We start from the raw sequence: 21,499 nt of genomic DNA, 5'->3' as shown, positions 1-21,499 counted from the left end.
CTCCCTGCAGCCTCCTCCCAGAAAGGACCCTGTGGACCTTCCAAACTGGTGCGCTGGCCACTCCCCAGCAGCAAGTAGCACCTGGCTGAGCAGTGCCGCGCAGCAGCCGGTGGCTCCCTGCCAGGAACTCCCGAACCGTCTGCCCCGAGTCCCCACACCGACACGCAGATGCCGCCCACACTCCCACTCGCTCTCCCTCTCCCACTCCAGTCCTGCCGCTGCCATGCTGGAACCCCGGTCTAGGTGAAGTGCCCAGCAGCCTTGGGAAGCAGGGACTGGGCATCACAACAAGGCAGGCGACGTGGGCGCAGGCTGCATTCAGCTGGCTGCGGTGGAAGCCGGGCACGCAGGGGCCTCTGAGAGCGCTTACAAACGACCCAGGCACCGGACGTCAGGAGAAGGTCGGCTTCCGGCGGCACAGGTGCGGCTTTGCACGAATCCAGGGGGTGCCATCATGGAAGTGTGGTCGTGATGGATTTATAGAATTATTATAACAATTTCTGCAAACAGCAACACAGGGACCCCTTTCCTGAACTCTCCCCAAATTGCCATTCAGGCTCATAATATGGACGTGGAAATGTCTTCACGACAAGGTTTTCATTTTACAAATGAGAAAGCTGAGACCGCGGACGAGACTTGGAGCAGGTCTGGCTGGTAACAGAGGGGGGACGAGAACATGCACTCCAATGCCTGGTGCACAGTGAGCCCCTCCACCATGATGTGGCATCCCCAAGACCCTCACTTCCTCCTTGCGGGGTCTGTGGTGACCTGCTGCCCCAGCTCACGTCCTCACTCCCCCAATACCCTTCTTGCCATGACGCTACCACACGCTGGCCCATCCCTTCTCCCTCCTGAAGCCCCTCTGCCCCGCCAGGGCCTTACCTGTTGTGAACTGGGTGGTGGAGGCCTCGCTCTCATTGGTCCCGCGGGCAGCACTGACCCACACCTGGTAGCGGGAGCCGGGCCGCAGGGCCTGGACCGAGTACTGGCTCAGGGGAGGCTGCAGCCGGAAGGTGGTCCTCCCGCCTTCCCCGCCCACCAAGCCGTACTTCAGGAGGATGAAGTCGACTTTGGCTCGAGGCGGGGTCCACTCCACGAAAGCCACGGTGTCAGAGACATCGCGAACCAGGATCTGGGTGGGCCCATCAATGACTGGACGGGAAGGGTCAAACAGAAAAGAAAATTTGAGAAATGAACACTTAACATCCGCTCTCTCCTTTTCTCTTACACTAGCCTCGTCAGTCAGGGAGCGGATGGGTGTTATTCTCCCATTTCACAGATGGGGAGAGGGAGGCACAGCAAGGAGACATCTCTTTTCTGAAGATGCGGTTTGGCAGTGGGTGGCTGGCACTAGAACGCAGTTCTGCTCAGTCTTGCTGTCCCTGGCACTCCCAGTTTGGGTGGTGGGGTGTGGGGCGGGGAGGGGGCACTGACTGGCATTTTCTGGCTCAAGCCTTTCATGAGGCCCAGCTGCATTTCTGGCCCTGGAGTTCCATGGGACACCGTCCTTTCAGAAAATTATCTTTCTCGCTTCAGCTCGTTAAGAAAGTTTTCTTCCTCGTTACCCAAGAGTCCTGGCTGAGACTGGTTTTGCAATCGACCCACACTGGACCGACCCCTGCTCTGTCTCCAGAGGGGGCGTCTCCCTCCACTGGTCTCCGTCTGACCTTGAGCCTCAGACTTGCTGAGTAGGGCCTTCCCCTGGTCACCCCACCCTCTTTCTGCGTCGAGCCCAGTCCTGGTCTTTATTAAGCAGCTGGGGATTTTTGGTCCGGCACCAGCCAGAATGAAAATCACCAGACCAGTTTGGTGCCACCTGGGATGGAGTTCAAGTGAAGTTTTGTTTTTCATATTTGGGGTAACAATGCGATGGAACAGACACATCCAGATGTTTTCAGCATGCTGTAGTTAGGGTTTTCGATGGCTTGGGCCTTTTTAAATGTCATTCATCATGAAATGGGGGAGACAGCCTCCTTGCTGCTGTCCGAGCACAATGCCTGACACATGCAGACAGTCAGTCAGTGGGCGTGGAGGGGACTCCGCAGCCAGGAGAAGTCAGGGGAAGGGGTTCAATGAACTGGAACTTCTTGGGGGGAGGGGGGTATAAAAGATGTTACAGAAACTCAAAGGACCATGTAAGGCTTTGCCCTTCAGCTCTTGCCACCCCCTAAACCCTGGTCTTAATGGATGGTGCACATTAGAATGTGGTTGTGTATTTAGTGCTCTAGCGGCAGGAGGTCTTGCAATTTGCATTCCCACAATGCCCTGCCTGGAAGAAGCATCTGAGAGCCTGGTGAGGACTCCTAACTTCACAGGAGGGGGTTAGTGGAGGTCAGACCTCTGCAGAAGGAAATAATTAAACAATCGTTTTCTAAAAACAGCAGACAGGCTTGGGAGCCAACCGTAGTTTCTGCAGCCAGGCTTGGATCCTACCTTTCGTTGGCTGCTGCGCTGAGCTGAGCTGGCCCGTCCAGCCAGGGGGTGGCAGCTTGCTTTCAACGCGGGCTCTTATTTCTAACCACGCACGAGTCCTACTCAGAAAGTCAACCAGGGCAAGTATCCTCTCCATGTCTTCATGACTCTGTGCGCCATGCCAAATATCAAGTAGGATAGTTTTCTTCATTGGGGGGAAAAAAATCCTCCCTTGCTTCACCACGTGTTTCTAGATCTGGAACTTTGTATTTTCATCTTAAAACACTTCTAGACCGGGAAAAACCTGCACATTTCATAGAAATGGGGTTTGAGCAGAAGACTAAGGCAGGGCTGGACTCTCCTTCTGTATGTGCGGTCAATACTTTGGAAGACAAACATTCTGCCACTGGTATGTTCTTCCTGGCCCTCTTCCCCCTCCTCCTGGTCTTTTGTGTTCAACGAAGGCTTCTGTACCCTGCCAGCTCAGGAATGATCTGGTGCCCCCGAAACACTCCGCGTCAGAAAGGAGAATCGCAGGCGATCAAAGGTCAACTCTTCAGGTTGCAGAGAACCTCGGGGACACGGCTGTGGAACCTCGGCCCCAGCATCTGGAGAGAGTCCTGCTGGGCGCTTGCAGCTGTCAGGGCTGTGGAGACTCTTCTGACACACATCTGGATTGGAACCCTGGTTCAGAAGCCTCTTTTGGGAAGGGGCACTACTCTTCTTACTTAAAGCACCGACTCTTAAATGACTGCACAAAATAGGAAACAGATACAGGGGGAGCTGGCTGGGTTGGAGGGTGTGATCAGAGTGGGGGGGCGTAGTCAGAGGCCTGGGCATCCGTCCACTTCGTCCTTGCCTTGAGGTGCTGCATTGGCACCCCGGGGCTCTACTGGAACATAATCTGGTTTCACAATAGTTTTAAACCAACGTTGTCTCGACCGAGCATACGCCTCCCCCTGATCCTGTTTCGTTTGGATCCAGTGAGCAAAGTATGAACCACTAACCCAAGCGTCTCATTACTTAGCGCTGTGGTTCCCTTTTCTGGCCCGTGTGGCCTTGTCCTGGACTCGTGGCTGGCTTTCTTCAGTGTCAACCTCTGTCTGCGAAGAGTAAAGCGCCATCAGTATCCACCTGTCTCATTTACTCCCAGGGAAAGTCGCGTAACCTTCGGGCCTCAGTTCTCCCATCCATAAACTGAGGAGCAAAATTGATACCAGATGCTATTTATAACCGGCGGAACATTCTCCGCGAGGGCACGCACACGTGCATTATAATTGCTAATTCACAGCGCTGAAGTCGAACGGCCTTTGTTAGCCAACGAGACGATAAGGCAAAACACGGCGCAGGTCATGAGTAACCTCGAAATGATGATCTGGCGTGAGATGAACGGCGAGGAGGAAATCCTAAACCTCAGTTCACCCCGGACCGTGACCCAGCCGACACGTCCTCGTTTTTAATGACATCTACGCTCTCACTTCTGAGTGTGTTCTCTGCGCACGTGTGCACGTACCGGGTATTGGGCGCTCACGCTCACCAACGCCCTGCTCATGACGTTCTGTGCTTTATCTACTTTAATCCTCGTGGCGCGTCGATGAAGGAAGTGTCATTGCTCATCACTGTAAAGTCAGTTAAGGTCTGAGAAGGGTCGACGACTGTCTCCAAATCTCACCGTGTGTTCCAAAACTCAAGATATCGGGGGCTGACCAATGAGCTCTCTCGATGAGTAAGACTGAAAGAAGCACTGGGGATCCTGACAAAGAATTTCCCCATAGAAGACACCCCCACATTTCTGTGCTCGCAGAAGCAGTAGGACGCTTAGCATCAGGCAGAGTATCTCCACCTCCAGGCACCAAATTGTTTCAGGCTCTGGGAGAAATCCTAGCCCCTCCTTTGTCTCTATTTCCCCTCCTGGGTGACCCAGTGGGTAGCTGTGGAGCAAGTTGGGGGCACTCACCAGTGGCGACGCTGGCCGAGGTGGGGGGGCTGCGGGCTTGCTCTTTCAGTGCCACCACGTTGACAATATATTCCTCCCCAGGCTTCAGTCCCGTCTGGTTGAAGGATGTGACATCGCTGGGGAGCTGGGCAATGACCCCTCCTTCATTGTTCTGGACGGTGTGGGGAGGAGGAAGCAGAGAAAGCAAAAGAGAGTCACTAAGAGAGAAAGGTGTTCCACTGTTTGCAAATAATGATTTAAAAACGGGGACTCCTGCCCGGCTGGTGTAGCTCAGTGGATTGAGTGTATCCCATGGACTGAGAGGTCTCAGTTCAATTCCCGGTCAGGGCACATGCCAGGGTTGTGGGCTCGATCCCCAGGAGGGGGCGTGCAGGAGGCAGCTGATCAATGTTTCTCTCTCACATCGATGTTTCTATTTCTCTCTCCCTTCCTCTCTCTAAAAAATCAATAAAAACATTTTTTTTTTTTAAGGAAAGGGGGACTCCTCTGCTCCCCTCCATGAGGACAGCGGAGTGTCTAGGGTCAGGGATGACTCCCACCAGGCTCAGTGAAGAGGCCCCCCTCTAGGAGGCTTTTGCAAATGGAGAAAACCAATTTTCAAGAACATTTCTGTGGCCTTTCCTGAGTCTAATGAGTTTGCCAGTAAAAACTGGTCACGAGGCGATGGAGATCGGCTCTTGCCAAAGATGAAACGTTTGATGGTCACAGTGACATCATCAGATTTGGGGGCATTTATCCTGGTGAGCATGTCCTTGGCTACTTAGAAGAGTCGAGTTGTGTGTGTGTGGGGTGTGTGTGTGTGTGTGTGTGTGTGTGTGTGTAAACAGCTCTGTGTACACACATAGCACTTTCCAAACTAAGACATTCACAGTTTTTGTTTTTTTTTGTTTTTTGTTTTTTAATGAGCCAGAGCTATTATTCTGCGGTGTCTGCAGTTTCTCATGGTGTTACTCAGGGTGTGAATGTGTCAACGTCTTGTTTCCTCTCCACCCAGACGTGTTGGGAGTCAGTGACAACCAACCGTAAGCACCGAGAGGAGAGAAAGGAGCTGGGACAGAGAACAGCACAGAGGAGGCGAGGGACAGACCGGTGGAAGGGACAATGAGAAGGTCAACGGGATGATGTTCGGTCCAGGATTTACTACCTACCTACCTGTCTGTCTGTGTGTGTCCCTGGAAATGGGGGAGACGCAGGGCTTTTCGTGGCTCTGCCCTTCTCCCCCATTCTTTGGTCTCTTTTCACGCTTCCTGGAGAGTCTTACAGGTACTTCTCAGCCATCCTCTCCGAAACCAGGGGGCACATGCCGCCCAGTGGCCTCGGCCTACAGATCACAGAGTAGTTCTGTGTGTTTCACCGGGGCCTGCCCCGGCCAGCCCCTCTTATTTGCCATATGTTGGATCTGAGACAGACAGAGCTGCATAGTCCTATCTGCCTGGGCACTAGGGTGGCATGATTCTCCCTGCATTGCTATAAACCCACCTGCCCACCGTACTTTAGTCATTTTAACACAAATAAGACGTAACACAAAATATTTGCACGGGATGTCTGTTTGGATGCATTTAGCTTGCTGCGCCTTGATTATATCACGTCAGAGAAGAGGGGCATCCTAGGTCGGGGGCAGGGCCTCGGAGCAGGGAGGGGACACCCAGGTTCCCGGATTTAGCCTGCCACCAGCTAGCTGTCTAACTTTGAGTTCACAGAGTCTGAGTGTCTATTAACGATGCAAATGGGATGTGAAATAAAGGGTCTACTCTGCACACCTGGAGGTCTTTCGTAGCTCCAACAGCCCATGCCTCGAAGAATGGCAATCAGTCTTGTTAGCCAAAAACGTGTCCTTTGTCATTAAGTCTGATGAATGACTGAAACAATGCTCTTTGACATTGAAAGATGCAGCCAGAGAGAAGGAGTATGACTAGACACCAGCCCCCACGCGTGAGACAGTTAGGAAGAACATCAGTGGGGTCAACAAGTCCTGGGGACTCCAGCTAGCCAGGGACCGGGGGCACCTTGGAATTGCCAGTTTGAGGATTAAGAAAATAAAATACTGCTTCAAAGAATGACAAAGAATCTTGGGGTACTTTTCACTCAAAGACTAATGATGTCATTTGTGTAAGGAGATTTGTTCTCAATTCATACGCTGTAAAAGGTGTTTTTATGTTGCACCCTACCCAGGAGAGACGAGGCCTAGTGAGCTGACCTTGGTCTATCTGTGCACAGAATGGGGCTGTGGGTGACCGGGGGGCTGGCTCAGTCGGCCTTTCTCATGTCCTAAAGGGAAGCCCCAGCTTTCTGAAGGCTTGGTGTTCAGACTGACGAATCTCAGGTGGATACACCTTGGGGCAGAGAGCTGGGTGGCAGCTTTTTCCTGGTCTCCTGTCATCTAAGGCCAGCGTGCTGGGCTCAGGTCATCCCTGCTGGTCGTCCCCTCACCACACCTATACCCCCGACACCCGCAGAGTGTCCCTTTGTGTTCCCAGTGGTGTAGAGAGACATGGGGTAGAGCCTTCCTTGCTGTCCTGAGCCCGCGAGGGTACGACTACGCTATGGAAAGCCACTGAGCGGCCCGGCAGGTGAGCTTACCTTTGGGATGAAGCTGATCTCCCACCCATCGAAGGGGAAGGAGAAGGGTTCCCACTGCACCTCCACGGTGGTCTCCGTGATGGTCTTGAAGCGCAGCCCCTGAGGCGTGGAGAGATCTGGAACATAGCAATGGGGGGGACCCCGTCGTGGGGATTCTTGGCAGGGATGGAGAGCATCACCGGGGGCTCGGTCTGGGCGTGCCCCCCATGCCATGGCTGCGGTGGGCTATGCCAATCTCATCACACACACGGTGGGTCCCAGGCGCAGGGCTGGTCTGCTCCCCGGCGGCCCTCGTGCCAAGTCTCGGTGGAATACAAGACAACGTAACAAACCCAGCCTAGTAAATACTTGTTTATGCTTTCTATCCCATCATAGGTTATTACTGAAACAGAGAAGCCACACCTGCCTTTCCTTCCTGACGTGGAAAGTCTCGGCATGTCACATAATGTCTTTTTCGGAGCACCTAGCGCTGTCCTTGGGGGCGTTAAGGGATCCTGAGAGGTGGCAGATGGTTCAGGTCAGTGTTCCCATTTCACAGCCAGGAGAAGCACAGAGGGAGCTGACTGGAGATGCAACCCGTGCTCACTTCACAGCGAACGTCGGGATGCCTTCCTCGACCCTCTGATGGGCAGCGGGAGGATTTTGTTAGCTCAGGTCACCAAGTGTATGACGGCCTGAGACTTCCACTTCATGTCCATAAGCAAAGCAATGTCGTGCACAAAGACCGTAGCAGAACCTGGACTTTTTGCTCTTGTTTGACTATCTCCTTCTTTTCTCCAGTGGTGCCTTTCTTATTTCTTATCTTCTTATTATTTCTCTCTTCTCTCCCTCAGTCACCTTTGTCTCTCTTACCTTGCTATTTTCTTTCTCTCTTCCTCTCCCTCTTTTCCTATGCACACATACACGCACATGCACACGCATGCACACGCACGCTCACGCATGGACAGGGTTCGTGCGGCGGAAGGATGCTCCCTGGTGGAGTTCCGGTCCCCAGCCCTGAAACACGCCGGCGCGACTTTTCTTAGTCCTGCAGGGGGCGCTGCCCCCGACGGGACATTCCTGTTGGAAAGAGAACAGATTCTCTTTCTTCCTGGGTGGAAGCTCCCTCGTGTTTCTTGATTAAAAGGCAGGGCTGGTTCTGAGCCCGCTTGAAGGCATGTCAGGTGGCTTTGCATGATTCTGTCCTGGTCACCCGGGAGCTTGCCTGAGGGGATGCCCTGACGTGGCGTACGAAATGCCACGGGAAATGGGAACCTCGTCACTGCTCGTCCACGAGGCCCAGACAAGACGCTTGGGAGATCGGCCAGGTGCTGGTGGGGGTGACTCACGCCTCACGCCGGAGCAAGGCAGGGACAGCAGCAGACGGTGACCTGCCTCTCTCCACCACCACTGCAGATTCTGAAAACTAGCTCCCAGGCACCAGAGGAGTTGGGGGGAAAAAAAGTCAAATATAAACCGAGATAATTATAGGCATGCTTACAGAGTCAGCCTTCATAGAAAGAGTCCGACATGATAAAAGGATATGTGTCACCTGGAAAGCAAGGGACACGATGACGTCTTCAATCCTGTCCTCTCTGCCTGTCTCTGTCCTTGCATCCTGCAAATCCTCGAGAACCCCAGGCAGCTCCCACGCCGACTCTTTCAACTTTGACCTCCCCGTTTTCTGAACTTTCGCCATACTGGTCACCCAAAGGCCATCTTGTCATCGGAGACGGACATGAAATGAACCCTGATCTCTTCTCTCCTGTTTGGTGATGAGTTTCATTTACGGCCAGGGGCTCCTGGGTCACAGTCACTCCTTCTTGGGGTTCTCTGCTCCTGCTAAGATGTCTGTGACACAATTAAAATAAACGCTCGGCGTTTATCGCTGGTTCCTGGCACACAGCTCCTAGAATCCTGGGACTCTCTGGACCGATAGGATCACTTTTGTATGCTTATGAGATAGCAGGTGGCTGGGCCCCTAGACAGCCAGCCTCTAGACAAATCGAGGCATCATCAGAGGGTTGGCACTGTAGGCTTCATCTCCCAACCTCCGCGCCTTAATCAACCGAGCCTCCGTAATCAACTCTCTGTAAGAACCCTAGACAAGGGGGCAGGGCGCTTGCAGGTTGGCACACACACGTTGGTGCTGGGAGGGGGTGTGCCCAGGGAGGGCCTGGGAGCTCCAAGCACCCCCCACCCAGACCTGGCCCCACACATCTCTTCATCCGGCTGTTCCTGAGTCGTATCCTTTAGAGCAAGCTGGTAAGTAAGGCACTTTCCTGAGTTCTCTGACTTGTTCTAATGAATGATCAAATCTAAGGACGGGTTGTGGGAACCCCGTGATTTATAGCCAGTGAGTCAGAAGTTCCGGTGACAACCTGGGGCTTGTGACTGGCACCTGGGGGGGGGGATCCTCTGAGACGGAGTCCTCAACCTGTGGCATCTGACGCTACCTCCAAGGAGTGTCAGAACTGAAGTGAGTTGTAGGTTGTCCAGCTGGTGTCCGAGACAGAGAAGTGGTATTGGAGAAGATGACTGAAGAATTCAGAGGTGTGTAAAGAAAAACACCACAGTGACGTCCTAGCTCCTTCCTAGTCTCCTCCTTAACAGTCAGCGTTCACAGGATGCAGTCTTCTAAAATCTGTGCTCCAGTAAACATGCAAAATATAGATACACATCTACAGGAGTCTTCCCTTGTTATAAATAGAGAAGAAAAACATCATGTTCTCCCGGAGAGCAGTTTACTTGCCATCTCTGTCTCTTTCTCTTTTTCTCCCCATTGAATTTTTCTAAACTATGTCCTAGACCCTCAACTTGTATTATCAAACTGGGCAATCAAGATCTTTCGCTAAACAAAAGACCACTGGGACGTGCTGCCACCTCTCCACAAGAAGTGCGGCTTGTCACCTGTGGTTTGAAATAAGACCCCCCGCCCCCCCCCCCCCCCCCCCCGCTGTACACTTACCATCTGGGATGCACTGCTGAGCACGAGCTTATTGTACGTCCCATTTTAGATCTCCTGGCTTCGAATCTCTAACTAGAATCAAAGTCTATACGATTCTCATCCTTCCCTTGCGTTCTATTCGGACTCATCTTAGAACAAGCCAGAACTCAATAATTCAAGTATTTTCTGTCCTTTGGTTCTGTAATCGATGCAAGCTGCCTGCGTTTGGAAACTCTTAATCAGAAGTGCCTTTTGAGTGACAGACCCTTTCCTAAGTGGGTCACGTCAGAAGCCAGCCCCCTCGAGAGCGGCGGCTCTTGCAGGCATCCCCGAAGAATTAAGAAAAGACACGACCATACTGTCATGAATGCCCATGAGCTCAGGTAGGAGAGAGGAACAATGAGGCAGGACGGGAAAGGGTACGTACGGGTGGCCACCTTGGCAGTGATCGGAAGGCTGAGTGTGTTGCTAATGACAGCGTAGACGCTGACGTTGTAGGTGAGACCTGGCTCCAGCTCCGTGATGGTGACCCCACGCCAATCTCCGGGCACCCGCTGCTGGAGCTGGAGGCCCCCCAGGGCCGTCGGCTGGTAAGAGATCACATATTCCGTCACTGCCATCGGCCCGTCCCATTCCAGCTCAATGGACCTGTCGCTGATACCAGCCACTCGCAAGTCCTCTGGAGGGGCAGCTACCGGGAGGCAATACACAGACAGCATGAGCTCAGAGGACGGCCTTCCCCATCCTCGACTCATCTTCTTCCTCACATCTCACCCTATGTGCCCCGTCTGGAGTTCGCTTGGCCCAGTGGCTTGGGCGGCTTCTAATGCCCTCTGTGGGCAGGTTCTTGTCTTTCTGTGCTTGGCTCGCCCATCTCCCTGGGACCCCGAGTCAGTGGTGTGCTGGACTCGGCTCCTACTGACTCGTGAGAGCTGATGGTCAAAGTCTCAGGAATTTTGCAAGGCAGTTGTTAAATACAGCCGTTGTGAAAGATTAAATATAAACTGAGAACTAAGTACATTATAGTTCAAAGGTAATCAATACGCAAAACTCATCACTTTCAAATAATGTCGCTACGTCTCACTATTTCCTGTGCCCTGGAGGTCATTCCCATGGGTGTGTCTCTCTGGTGGAAGTGCTAGGTGATTGCATTCTACTGCACAGCTGTTGCTACCTGACATCAGGTGGGTAGTTTGAAATTGGCCACAGAGTGAGTATTTACACCATGGAAACTGGAAATCGCTACAAAGCAAGGCTTTTTATTCTTTTTCCTTCAGAGAGCTAGTTATTAGATAATTAACAGCATAACAATGCCCCAGATTCCTGGTAGTTTAATAATATAACACCAGATCACCCTGGAAGACAACATTTGATTTTGCAAGTGGAAATAAAAGTTTATTCCTAGTTATCTTGCAGACTCTAAGAAGCCAAACCTGTCAGCCCTGGGTATCCTGATCTACTGAAGACGTACAATAATGCTTTACTGTATCATTTTCTCTGTTCAAAGGAGACAATGTTTTAAGATCTGAAATAAATATAACTTGTGTTAAAGTTTTATTAGCCTTGATCTTGGGGATGATGATACAGAAGCATTCTTGAGGGCTTTGCTCTTCTCTCTTGCTCAGATGCTATTCAAAGACTCATCCAAGATTAAACCTCATTGACACAGCGTTTCATGTGTGATCCCGTTGGGACCTGAAGATTCATCAGGAGTGTGGTATTAAATAACGGAACCTCTCAGACCAATTAGGAGGCTAACTCCAGTGCGCCTGCAATCGGACCTGCTCATAGATGAAATCGAAGATCAGGTCAACATTTAAATAGTCACAATGAACTCGTCAATGTATACGTAGTGGAGGCTGTGGTTCGTCGAAGAGCTGCCATTGGTTTTGAACTTCTCCTCTGAGCAGTCTCACTTTTTCGGTTATAGAAGAGAGTCGGGCAGCTGCGTGGACCTGTGCGTGGAACATGTTTGTCCCCTCTGCGTGCTCACACGTGCGTCCTCAAGTCCTCAGCAGTGGCAGACATGAGGAGCCCGCACTCCTAGGAATTTGGGGCCATATATTTGCAGTGTTGAGTATCTGCTTCGATTCCTTTTGCCCCAAACTGTTCATTGAGTAAAACAGTGTAGACAGCAGAGCTTCCTCCGCTGGAGATGGCAAAGGTTGGCCGAAACAAAACATTACCAACGTATACATTTGTAAAACGAAAGAAGTGTAAATGAAATTTCAATGAACTTTCAAGTGACCGTTTAGAAGCTCATAGTTCTGATTCTGACATCATTACGCTGTGAGCTGCACGAAGAACAGTGAGTATAGTACATACAGAAGAACTCCTGGACCGGGGCTGGGGGGGATGGTATTGATCTGTGGCACCTGTCAGTAATTTGCATGATTACAGTAAGTTATGATGCACCGGGCAGGATGCTATACCCCTTCGGGTAGGTTATCTCACTTCATCCTCTCGCCAACACTGTGGGGTAGCTATCGTGACCACCCTACTTCATAGGTGAGACAGGAAGATGTCAGCAGGGCCAGGAGCTAGGGCTTGGAACCTGGACAGAGCGGGTCTGGAGTCTCCCAGCCAGGTAACAATGCCACGTCCCACCTGCATAGCATTTCACAGTCTCCAAAACCTGTTCAGACACATGCTAACTAGAATTTAAAAAAATCCATTTATAGCAGCCCATGTGAAGCAGATCGTGTAGCTATAATGATCCCAGCTTTACTGATGGAGAAACTGAGGCCCAGGTGAAGGGCCGTGCCAAAAGTCAGGGAGTCGGGTCACAGTGGGGTTGATTCCCAAATCTAGATCATTCGCAGTTAGTGTATTCTCCCGCCAGTTTGTAGAACAGGGTGCGGGTTGTGTCGGATGCCTCCTTTCATGACAAACAGCCCTCCAGGGAAAACCAGGTGGGAGAATAATTCCGCTGTCCTTCTGGAGGTGGATTCCATACAGGTGCTTCTCGTGGAGGTAAGAAACTTCTTTTTATTTATTAAATTTTTTTTTCTGTATTGATTTTAGAGAGAGAGGAAGAGAGAGAAACATCGATGAGAGAGAACATTGATTGGCTGCTTCCTGCATGGGATTGTGCTCACAACCTGGGCATGTGCCCTGATTGGGAATCGAACCAGCGACCTCCTGGTGCATGGGGTCGATGCTCAACCACTGAGCCACACCAGCCGGGCAGAAATTTCTTTTTAAAGAACGGTTCTCGAGCGCCTGCCTCCTGTGATTCACACGGATTCCAGGCTTTGTGTGTGGGACTTCTCCTATCACAGTGACAGAAATGGCCATTCCGAATGCCCAGTCACGAGCAACTCTTGGGGCGTTTGGGACAAATCAGTCTTCCGTTTTGGTTCCTTCTTCCAGAAAATGAAGCTAATAATGCTAAGAGAGGATGGTCCAAGACGAACACTTTGGGATTTTAAAGTAAAAAGAGAGGTGCAGAGGGATTTTTTATCTCGACAACTCAACCTGCCAAGTTTTCATCCTGAGACCCGAGGCTGGTGGCAGGCACTGGCCTCACTTCTGGTGAGGAGGTCGCAAGCGTCATCCACGGCCGAGGTGCTCTGGGAGTGGCATCTGGATGCAAGGACCGTCCCCCCCTGCCCTGTAACTTAGCAGGAGCTGTGTGTGCGGCGTGTCAGGAACGCACACGAAAGGACAGGATACCGAACGGGAAACACAGGATAAAGGAGCCCTATGCCTTGATGCTCTGAATTTAGGGTGGGTGCAAAGTAGTCTGAGTCTTACTTTCCACGGTTGCAACTTGGAAGCGTGGGAAGAGCAGGTGAACTGTGCGTCTGCAAAGATGCCAGGCGGTCTCGTATCCACGTCGCACCTCGGCCGAGACAGTTACACCAGCTCCGTGAAGCGTCTTGCTCCAATGAGCGCGTGATTTCAGGGGCCGAGGCTGGGCTGGCTGCGTTGCCCGCGGAGGCCGATGCCCATGAAGCCTCGGTCTGCTGGCAGTCCCGGGTCCCCGCTCTGTGGCTCCTTACCCTCGCACCGGGGTCTCGGGCAGCTCGCCGCCACTTCGTGCCCGACCTGCCGCACCGGGGAGGTGTGGACAATCGGTTTGACGTGTTTGTCTTCCCACCTTCAACATCTCATTTAAAAAAAAAATCATTTGACAGGGCTTGGTTTTCACATCAAAAGACTCTTTCTTTGTGAATGTGGCTTAAAGTGCTGGAAGGTGGCAGGTGACCAGGGTTTCCACCCTTGCTCCGCCGTGAATGAGCTGTCCGGCTCCGGGAAAGTCTTTCTGTCTTTCCAGACTGCTGCTGTTTAGGTTTGTGAAACGAGCCGTCCGGAGCAGCTTCTCTCTGAGGCCGGTGTTACGCGCTCCATGTATTTATTGTGCTCTTCTCTTTACGCGGCCGGAGGACGGAGGCGGAGAGTTGGCAGTTTCGCCCCATGGCCCACCCCAAGCAAAGGCCAAGGCCAGGAGTCCAATGTGGTGGCCTTGTCAACACTCAGTCGCACGGACCCGCTAGCAGCCTGGGGGCCCAGGGTGAACTCCGCACAGCGGGCGGCTGTCCCCCATGCCCTTCCAAAGAGGACAGAGTGACTGCGAGGAAGTCCACTGTGTGGCTGTCCATGTTCTCACTTCCTCATGCCTGTCGGCCAGGGCAGCTGTGACACAGGATGACCAGTGACGGACACCTAGGCCCCCTCGCCTACAGCCTTTTCACAAAGAGCAAGCCAAGTGGCACTTCGGATAACGACCTACACGGTCCCTGGCAGAGACCTGGGCGTTTGGTTTGAACGGTGGGTATCAAGCCCTGGCCAGTTTGGCTCAGCAGTTAGAGCGCCGCAGACCAGAGAGTCCTGGGTTCAGTTCCCGCTAAGGGCATGTACCTCGGCTGCAGTTTATCCCCGGCCCTGGTTGGGGTTGTGTGGGTGGCAGCCACTCGATGTGTCTCTCTCACACATCAGTGTTTCTCTCTCTCTCCTTCCCGCTCTCTCTCCCGCTCTATCTGAAGATAAATGCAAAAATGTCTTCAAGTGAGGATAAAAATAAAATAAAATAAAATAAAATAAAATAAAATAAAATAAAATAAAAGGCGGACCTCGAGAGCACCTCCTGCAGCGAGGGGTGGCTCCAGGGTTGCCATAGAAACAGATGGAGATGTTGTAATTGTCCATCCTCACATGCTTTGAGAACCTGTGAAGTGATTTATCTGGGCTTCCAGAACTGTTCCTCAAACAGCACAGACGGAACGTGTGGGAGGTCACCTGTGCTCATGGTTTGGACTCCACCCAGCTCAGCTATAGCTGTGCGACCAGCTGCCGAGTCTTCCCTGCTTGGCCGAGAGGGCTTACCTCCAGTTCAGTGTGGACACTGGATCAGATTTAAGATTCTGTTGGGCCCCAACCCTGGAGAAAAGCAGGTATGTATAGCCCAACAAAGGGCAGTTCCGTTCGGAAGCAGGTGGACTACAGAATAGCCAGACACAGCAGTGGCCCCAGCCGACCCTGAGCATCCTCCGATGGGGCCCCATGGAGCCGTGCCCTGTGGGTGGGAGTCAGGACCACGCTTCTGCCTCCCTCCCCAGCAACTACCTAGTGATTTCAGATTCAGAAACATTGAGGCTGAACTTCTGCTTCATTCAAAACAGTTATATACTTTTTCTTTTATAATCCTCACCTGAGGATATCTTTCCATTTATCTTTAGATAGAGCAGGAGGGAGGAGAGAGAGGGAGAGAGAGAGAAACATTGATGTGAGAGACACATTGAGTGGTTGCCTCCTGCATGACCCCGACCAGGGCCGGGACCAAACTGACCGGAATCGAACCCAAGACCCTTCGGTCTGCAGGCCGACGCTCAAACCGCTGAGCCAAACTGGCCAGGGCATGAAGGATACTTTTAAAAAGATATTTCAATTTGAAAAAAAAATTAGGAGGCTAAACTAAATAATTAAATATGGAAAAATGAAGGAACATGAAAATATATTTCCGTAAGCGGTGCACTATTCTTTGCTTGGGGTTTTGTTTGCTGCTGTTGTGGCCAATGATCTTTCGAAAGACTTTAAGTCGAAGTCACAGGCGCAGGCTGCCGGTCTGACTGGTCTGCTCTCTCAGTGGGAGTCGCTGACGATGCTGAAGAACAGAAGGCTGATCAGGAAATTCCATCCGAAGGTTTAAAATGCTTGCTTGTTGTTACTTTTTATTTTAAATCTTTCTCATGGCCACTTGCAGCCTACTGTTACAGACTGAACGGATCAAGGTGGATCGCTTGATCTGTACTATTTAAACACACACATTTAGTCGGATCCCACCATAGGATTTCAATCTGCATTTTAGGACACGACCTTTGTGTCGGTGGCCATGGCATAGACCACCGATGGGGTTGGTTCCAATTTGCTACGTGTCATCCGGAATGTGAGTTGCAACCTTTTAACATTCTGCACTAATTGTCAGAGTTGTTGCCTTCAACTTTATTACTGTTTGCGTCTCATTCCTTCGTACAGACACATTTTTCCCATGTGGATGCTAGACTATTTCATAAGTTAACAGCCTCTTACAGTAGGTGAGCTCCCAAACCAGACTAACCACCATCTCATGCGACAGCAGCAGAAAGGCCTTGTCCGGGGACATGACGCCGGGCGAGGGGGGTGTTTAGAGGAGGCGCAGGAGCCCTCAGACACCCTCTGAGTTAGCCTGGCCTTGCCTAAGGTGGTCCCATGCCCCGTCTCTCCACTTCCCTCCTCCTCAAGAACAGTGGAGTCCTGTCACTGTTGCCATTGCCTTTGTTCGGGTTCAGGAATAAGATCCACCTTTCAGCGTGAACCTGACCTTTTCTGCCCCCCGACCCCCCAAGTCTACCCCATCAATTGCCATCGAGTGAAGAAACCAGCTCTCTTGGAAAGCAAATGGGCACAACCCGCTGGGGAATGATTCTGCCTAAACTCCGCCTGCGCTCCCATCTCTCTTCCCCTGTCCAATTAGTTTGCAGCACCCAGGCCCAGCACCTCAGGAGGTGCCTCCCTACCTGCAGAGCAGTCGGGGCCCAGGTAGCCCTCCTCGCAGAAGCAGACCCCCTCCCGGCAGAGTCCTCGCCCGCGGCAGGCGTTCAGACACCTCCGCTGGCCGCAGTCCTCGCCGACGTAGCCCTCCTGGCACAAGCAGGTTCCGTTGGCGCATCTCCCCTTCCCGGAGCAGTCCCCGGGGCACCTCAGCTCGCTGCAGTCCTCGCCCGTGTAGGGCTCCTCGCACACACACTCCCCGTCCACGCAGAGCCCCCGGGAGCTGCAGTCTGAGGGGCACCGGAGCTCCGAGCAGTCGTCACCTCCGTACTCACTGTGGCAGACGCACTGGCCGTCCACACACACGCCCCGGCTGGAGCAGCCCAGGGGGCAGTAGGGCTCCGAGCAGTTCTTGCCAAACCAGCCTTCGTGGCAGACGCAGCCACAGGACTCGAGGCTGAAGTTGCCGTGGCCACTGCAGTGAGGAATATAGTCCAGTTGTCCTGGAACGGTCAAGGCAGAGGTCAGAGGGCAGCAGTGGCACCTCCTGAAAATGACGCGTGGGGAGGGGCGGGCAGGGACCGCTCCTCACTCTCTGATCCAGTATGTTGCTGAGAGTTCATCTCAACCTACGTAATCAATTTCATGAATGTTTCCCCCAATAGGGGTTGCCTGTGCCTAGCCCAGTGCTGGGGGCAAGGACAGGTGAGACCTGGTCTCCTGGATGTCAGGAGCTCACCTGCAGGGTGGGTCCCTGAGGAGGGGGCCTTGGGTGAGGATTCTGGTAAAAGTGACTTACTAGAAAGTGCTCCCAGGAAAAACTGGTTGGGGGAAGAGCGAGTCGGGGAGGGAAGGAGCCCAGGCCAGGGTCCCAGGGAAGGCAGCTTGGGTTCAGTCTTGCAGGATGCTCTGGTCATGGGGCAGGTCTCCCCTCACCTGCACTGTCCCTGGGGGTGTAAATGCTCAGGTTCCTTCATTCTCCCTCTGAGCAGGCCAAAGAAGGTCCCACAGTGTGAGAACAGCCCCTGGTAAAGACTCCCAGGTGCTCTGGGGACTGAGGGGGACCCGAGGGGATGCAGGCTGAGCGCCGGGCAAGGCTGATGGGCCACAGACACCCCGCTCAATCTCCCTCCTGCTGTCCAACTCACTCTGCTCGTCCATCACAGCTCAGCCTCAGGGTCACTGCAAAGGCCGGCCTCAGCCCCGGTCTCCCCTAGTTACTGTTCGCTGTGATCTTTTTAGGATGCTGTGCCCGTGTCTAGCCTTCACCACGCTGAAACTGCAGCGGCTAATTTATCTGTCTAACACGAATCACACCGACGTATTAAACAAACACAAACCCGGCACCTGCTCAGCATCCTTCTCTGCACTCGGCCTTGGGGACACGAAGTGCAGTAAGTTATACCCTGTTTAATTCTGTCACTTCCATCAGCCCCCGCGGCCTGAAGGGATACGACACCGACGTGGCTGAACACGGCTCCTGCGTGGAGATTTTTCCGTGTCTGCCAGGGAGCCTGGTGGGAGGCTGGGGAAAAGCCACTAAAGCCGCCCAGCTAAAAGCCACTAAAGCCGCCCAAGAGCCCGTGCTCACGGACACCTGTGACTTCCCCGAATTCTCTGCTCCGTGGAAAATGGACCTGACTGTTCTCACTGAGGAACGGGAGACTGGACTTTCTTGTCTTCTTCAGATTGTTTATTTGTAGTTTCGGTTGGGAAGAGCAGAAGGAGGGGAAAAGATCCATGACCTATTTCAGTACTCAAACACGACTCCTTCTCTCCGTGTGTCTCAGGATGAGCCCCCCAGACTGTGGGCCATCCAGGCCACCTGCTGCTTTCGTCCCTGCGAGAGCCTGGAGAAATCAGACACGGCAGCTGGAACCCAGGGTGGTGAGACAAAGCCCTGTTCTCATCGATGGCATGGCTCTAAGGGACTGTTCCCGGAGAGAAGCATGCACACAAAGCGTGAGCCAGGTTTTGCTCACTGGGGTCAGCTGGTCATGGCTACTGCTCCCATGGGACTTACTGAGGGGGGCTTTCATCTGAGTAGATGCCATTCTGCTTAACGACTCCTTGTTCTTCTAGTCTATCACCACTTGTCGTTGGGGAGAGAAAGGCACAGGTCATGGAACTTGCTTCAGGATTAAACTAGTAAATAGCAGAGTCAGGATCTGAACTCGGAGAGTCTCGATCTGAAAACGTAGTGACTCCTATCAGATAGGCACAGACAGTAACTCAAAAGTGTTACTCATCAGAGGGTGTAGCCTCCTGGACATTCAGCCATGGCAGTGGTGAGCAGTGTGAGTGTGTGAGTGTGTGTGTGTGTGCATTGTTCGTGGGTGAGCAGGTCTGCATGCGTGCATGCTGGTGGAGGGGGCAGGTGTGCATGTGTGTGCATGCGCGCATGTGTGAGTAGCTGTGCATGTGTGAGTAGGTGTGCATGTATGTGCATGTGTGCATAAGTGAACAGGTATGCATGTGTGTGCATTGTGTGTGTGAGCAGGTATGCATGTGTGTGCATATATGCGTGTGTGAACAGGTGTGCGTGTGTGTGCATGTGTGTGTAAGTGAGCAGGTGTGTGTGTATGCATTGTGCATGTGTGAGCAGGTGTGTGTGTATGTGTGTGCATTGTGCGTGTGGGAGCAGGTATGCGAGCCTGTACATGCTGGTGGAGGGGGCAGGGGCCAAAACGTCCATCTTGCTGGAGAAGACGGGGATGGGTCCTAGGAGACCTTGGTGACTATCATTTACTCCGATGGGGGAAAGGCTGTGACTGAGAGCATGCACCTCATTCTCTAGTCCCTCAGGTTAACACAGAGAGATATCAATTCAACAGCCTGTAAAAACCCAAGATGAATGAAGACAGACATCAAATTCCCTGCTCACTGCTGTGCTGAACCGATGTACCGTTACCTGACTCATTCCCCAAAAGCAGGTTAATGTGTTTCAAACCGGCTAAGCAAGCAGTGTGGAGAACAAGCCCCGAGTCCTCCAGGAAGGGATGCTGTTAGATCTTAGAGACGATGTGTCAGAGAGCTAGCTACAGACTAGGGCGCCTGTTCCCTTCTGGTGAGAGGCCGGGTTCCCTCTCCTTCCCACCCGAGGCCGGGCAGGCAGACCCTACCTGTGGCCGCACTTTCTGGGCAGCAGCTGCCGCACCGGCCCCGCAGCACCGACACCTCCCTCTCCAGCATCTCGATGCGGCTCAGCAGCTCCTGCAGCACCTGGCCTGAGCCGGCGCACGGGCAGGCCTTTTTGGGCAGGTTGATCCTGTGGGTGAAGGTGACCTGGGTCTCCTGGTCGGAGGTCTGGCCCAGGTACTCGGCCGGCGCCTCGTCTTCCGCACTCACCTCCTGCTCGGCCGAGGCCTCCAGCCCCGAGGAGCAGAGGCTGTCCAGGGGCACATTGATGTTGTACACGTGGTTGAAGACCACGGGCGGCTCTTTGTCGGATGCATTGTAGCTGGTGACGCCTCCCTCCTCCGCCGCCTGTTTCTGGCCCCCTTCTGTGGGGACCTCCAGGTGGCACTCCGAGGGCTTGAGCATGGAGCCCAGGAGGATCAGGTTGACGCCAAGGAGCATGTTCTTCAGGCCCACCGTCTCCCCGTCTGCCCCCATCCTCTGCAGAGCTCTGCGTTCAAGACCTGCCCGCAGCACACAGCACGGAGTCGTCGGAATCTGCAAGAGAAACCAGGGCTGACGTGACCTCGGAGACTGGCACCTGGTGCCACGCGGGGTACAGTCCTGCAAAGCCAAGGAGGGGGCAGCCGAAGGTTTTCAGGGGGGAGGTTGGGAAGGGCCAGGAACAGCCGGGCTCATGGAAGCCCAAGCTCGGTCCCCGGAAATGGACATTGCTCCTGCTAAAGAACGTTAATGTCCCGGACACTCATCTGGGTGCATGAGTCTGGCCCCCTGGCAAGTCCTCCAGCAAAGCGGACCTGCCGGGTGGGGGCGGGGGCTCTGTGGAGGGGCTCGGGCTCCGTGGAGGGGCTCTTTCTCCAAAGAACACATGGAGCTTCCACTTCTGGGTGAGAGTTAGGATAAAGGCATTGGGGAACCTCAGGCACACCCTCCTATGTTCCCAGATAGTTATCCTGAGGGGCCCCCACCAGCCTCTTCAAAGCAATTGATTAATACGCCCAAGCTCATCTCTTCAATACACGTCAACTTTAGAATAACCAACTGGGCAGATAATCTAGTCCCAGGTAATTGTGGTTGTTAATAATCCTTGGGTATATTTGTGATTATCTGGGACCGTGTGAGCTGAAGACTCCTTTAATCTTCTCATTAGTACAGTCCCCGTGCTCCGTGATCACCGGCTCCTTTCTTCCAGGGTCCTGTTGAAATTGCTAAAATAATAAATTAGCTCCTCTGCTGGTTCCCCAGTCACAAAGAGCCACAGAGAACAATACATTTCCTGGAATGCAAATCAGTTTTAGAAAAAGTGTATTTCTTTTTTATTCCCCACGTAGAGGAGAAACGAGCCCTACAGCTTCCGTTCTAAAGGCGGCGTTCAAGCGACGAGGAAGAGGAAGGACGAAGGGACGGCCGAGTGAGTGACTGTGAGTCCAAGGACAGGCCACACCTGGGACAGGTGCCGAGCGTGTGCTGTGTACAGACGCACTATGCACCGCACACGGGCTCTCACTTGACCT

General features: G+C 53.0%; 1 protein-coding gene across 1 annotated transcript in view; it reads right to left on the bottom strand.

Annotated features, from left to right (window-relative positions):
- The window catches only part of TNR (tenascin R), a 63,121-nt gene extending 42,659 nt beyond the window's left edge, over nucleotides 1-20,462 (bottom strand). The window contains exons 1-6 of the mRNA XM_036273134.1: nucleotides 19,970-20,462; nucleotides 16,874-17,350; nucleotides 10,303-10,566; nucleotides 6,950-7,065; nucleotides 4,370-4,520; nucleotides 883-1,152 (exon numbers count right to left, since the gene is read on the bottom strand). Coding sequence (XP_036129027.1) covers nucleotides 883-1,152; nucleotides 4,370-4,520; nucleotides 6,950-7,065; nucleotides 10,303-10,566; nucleotides 16,874-17,350; nucleotides 19,970-20,462 — 1,771 coding nt within the window. The remainder of the gene's footprint in view (nucleotides 1-882; nucleotides 1,153-4,369; nucleotides 4,521-6,949; nucleotides 7,066-10,302; nucleotides 10,567-16,873; nucleotides 17,351-19,969) is intronic.
- Between the last annotated feature and the right edge of the window lie 1,037 nt (nucleotides 20,463-21,499).

Source organism: Molossus molossus, unplaced genomic scaffold, assembly GCF_014108415.1.
Source record: "Molossus molossus isolate mMolMol1 unplaced genomic scaffold, mMolMol1.p scaffold_m16_p_20, whole genome shotgun sequence".
NCBI classification, from domain to species: Eukaryota; Metazoa; Chordata; class Mammalia; order Chiroptera; family Molossidae; genus Molossus; species Molossus molossus.
Note: the sequence above shows the minus strand (reverse complement) of the source record. Positions and strands in the feature narration are given on the sequence as shown.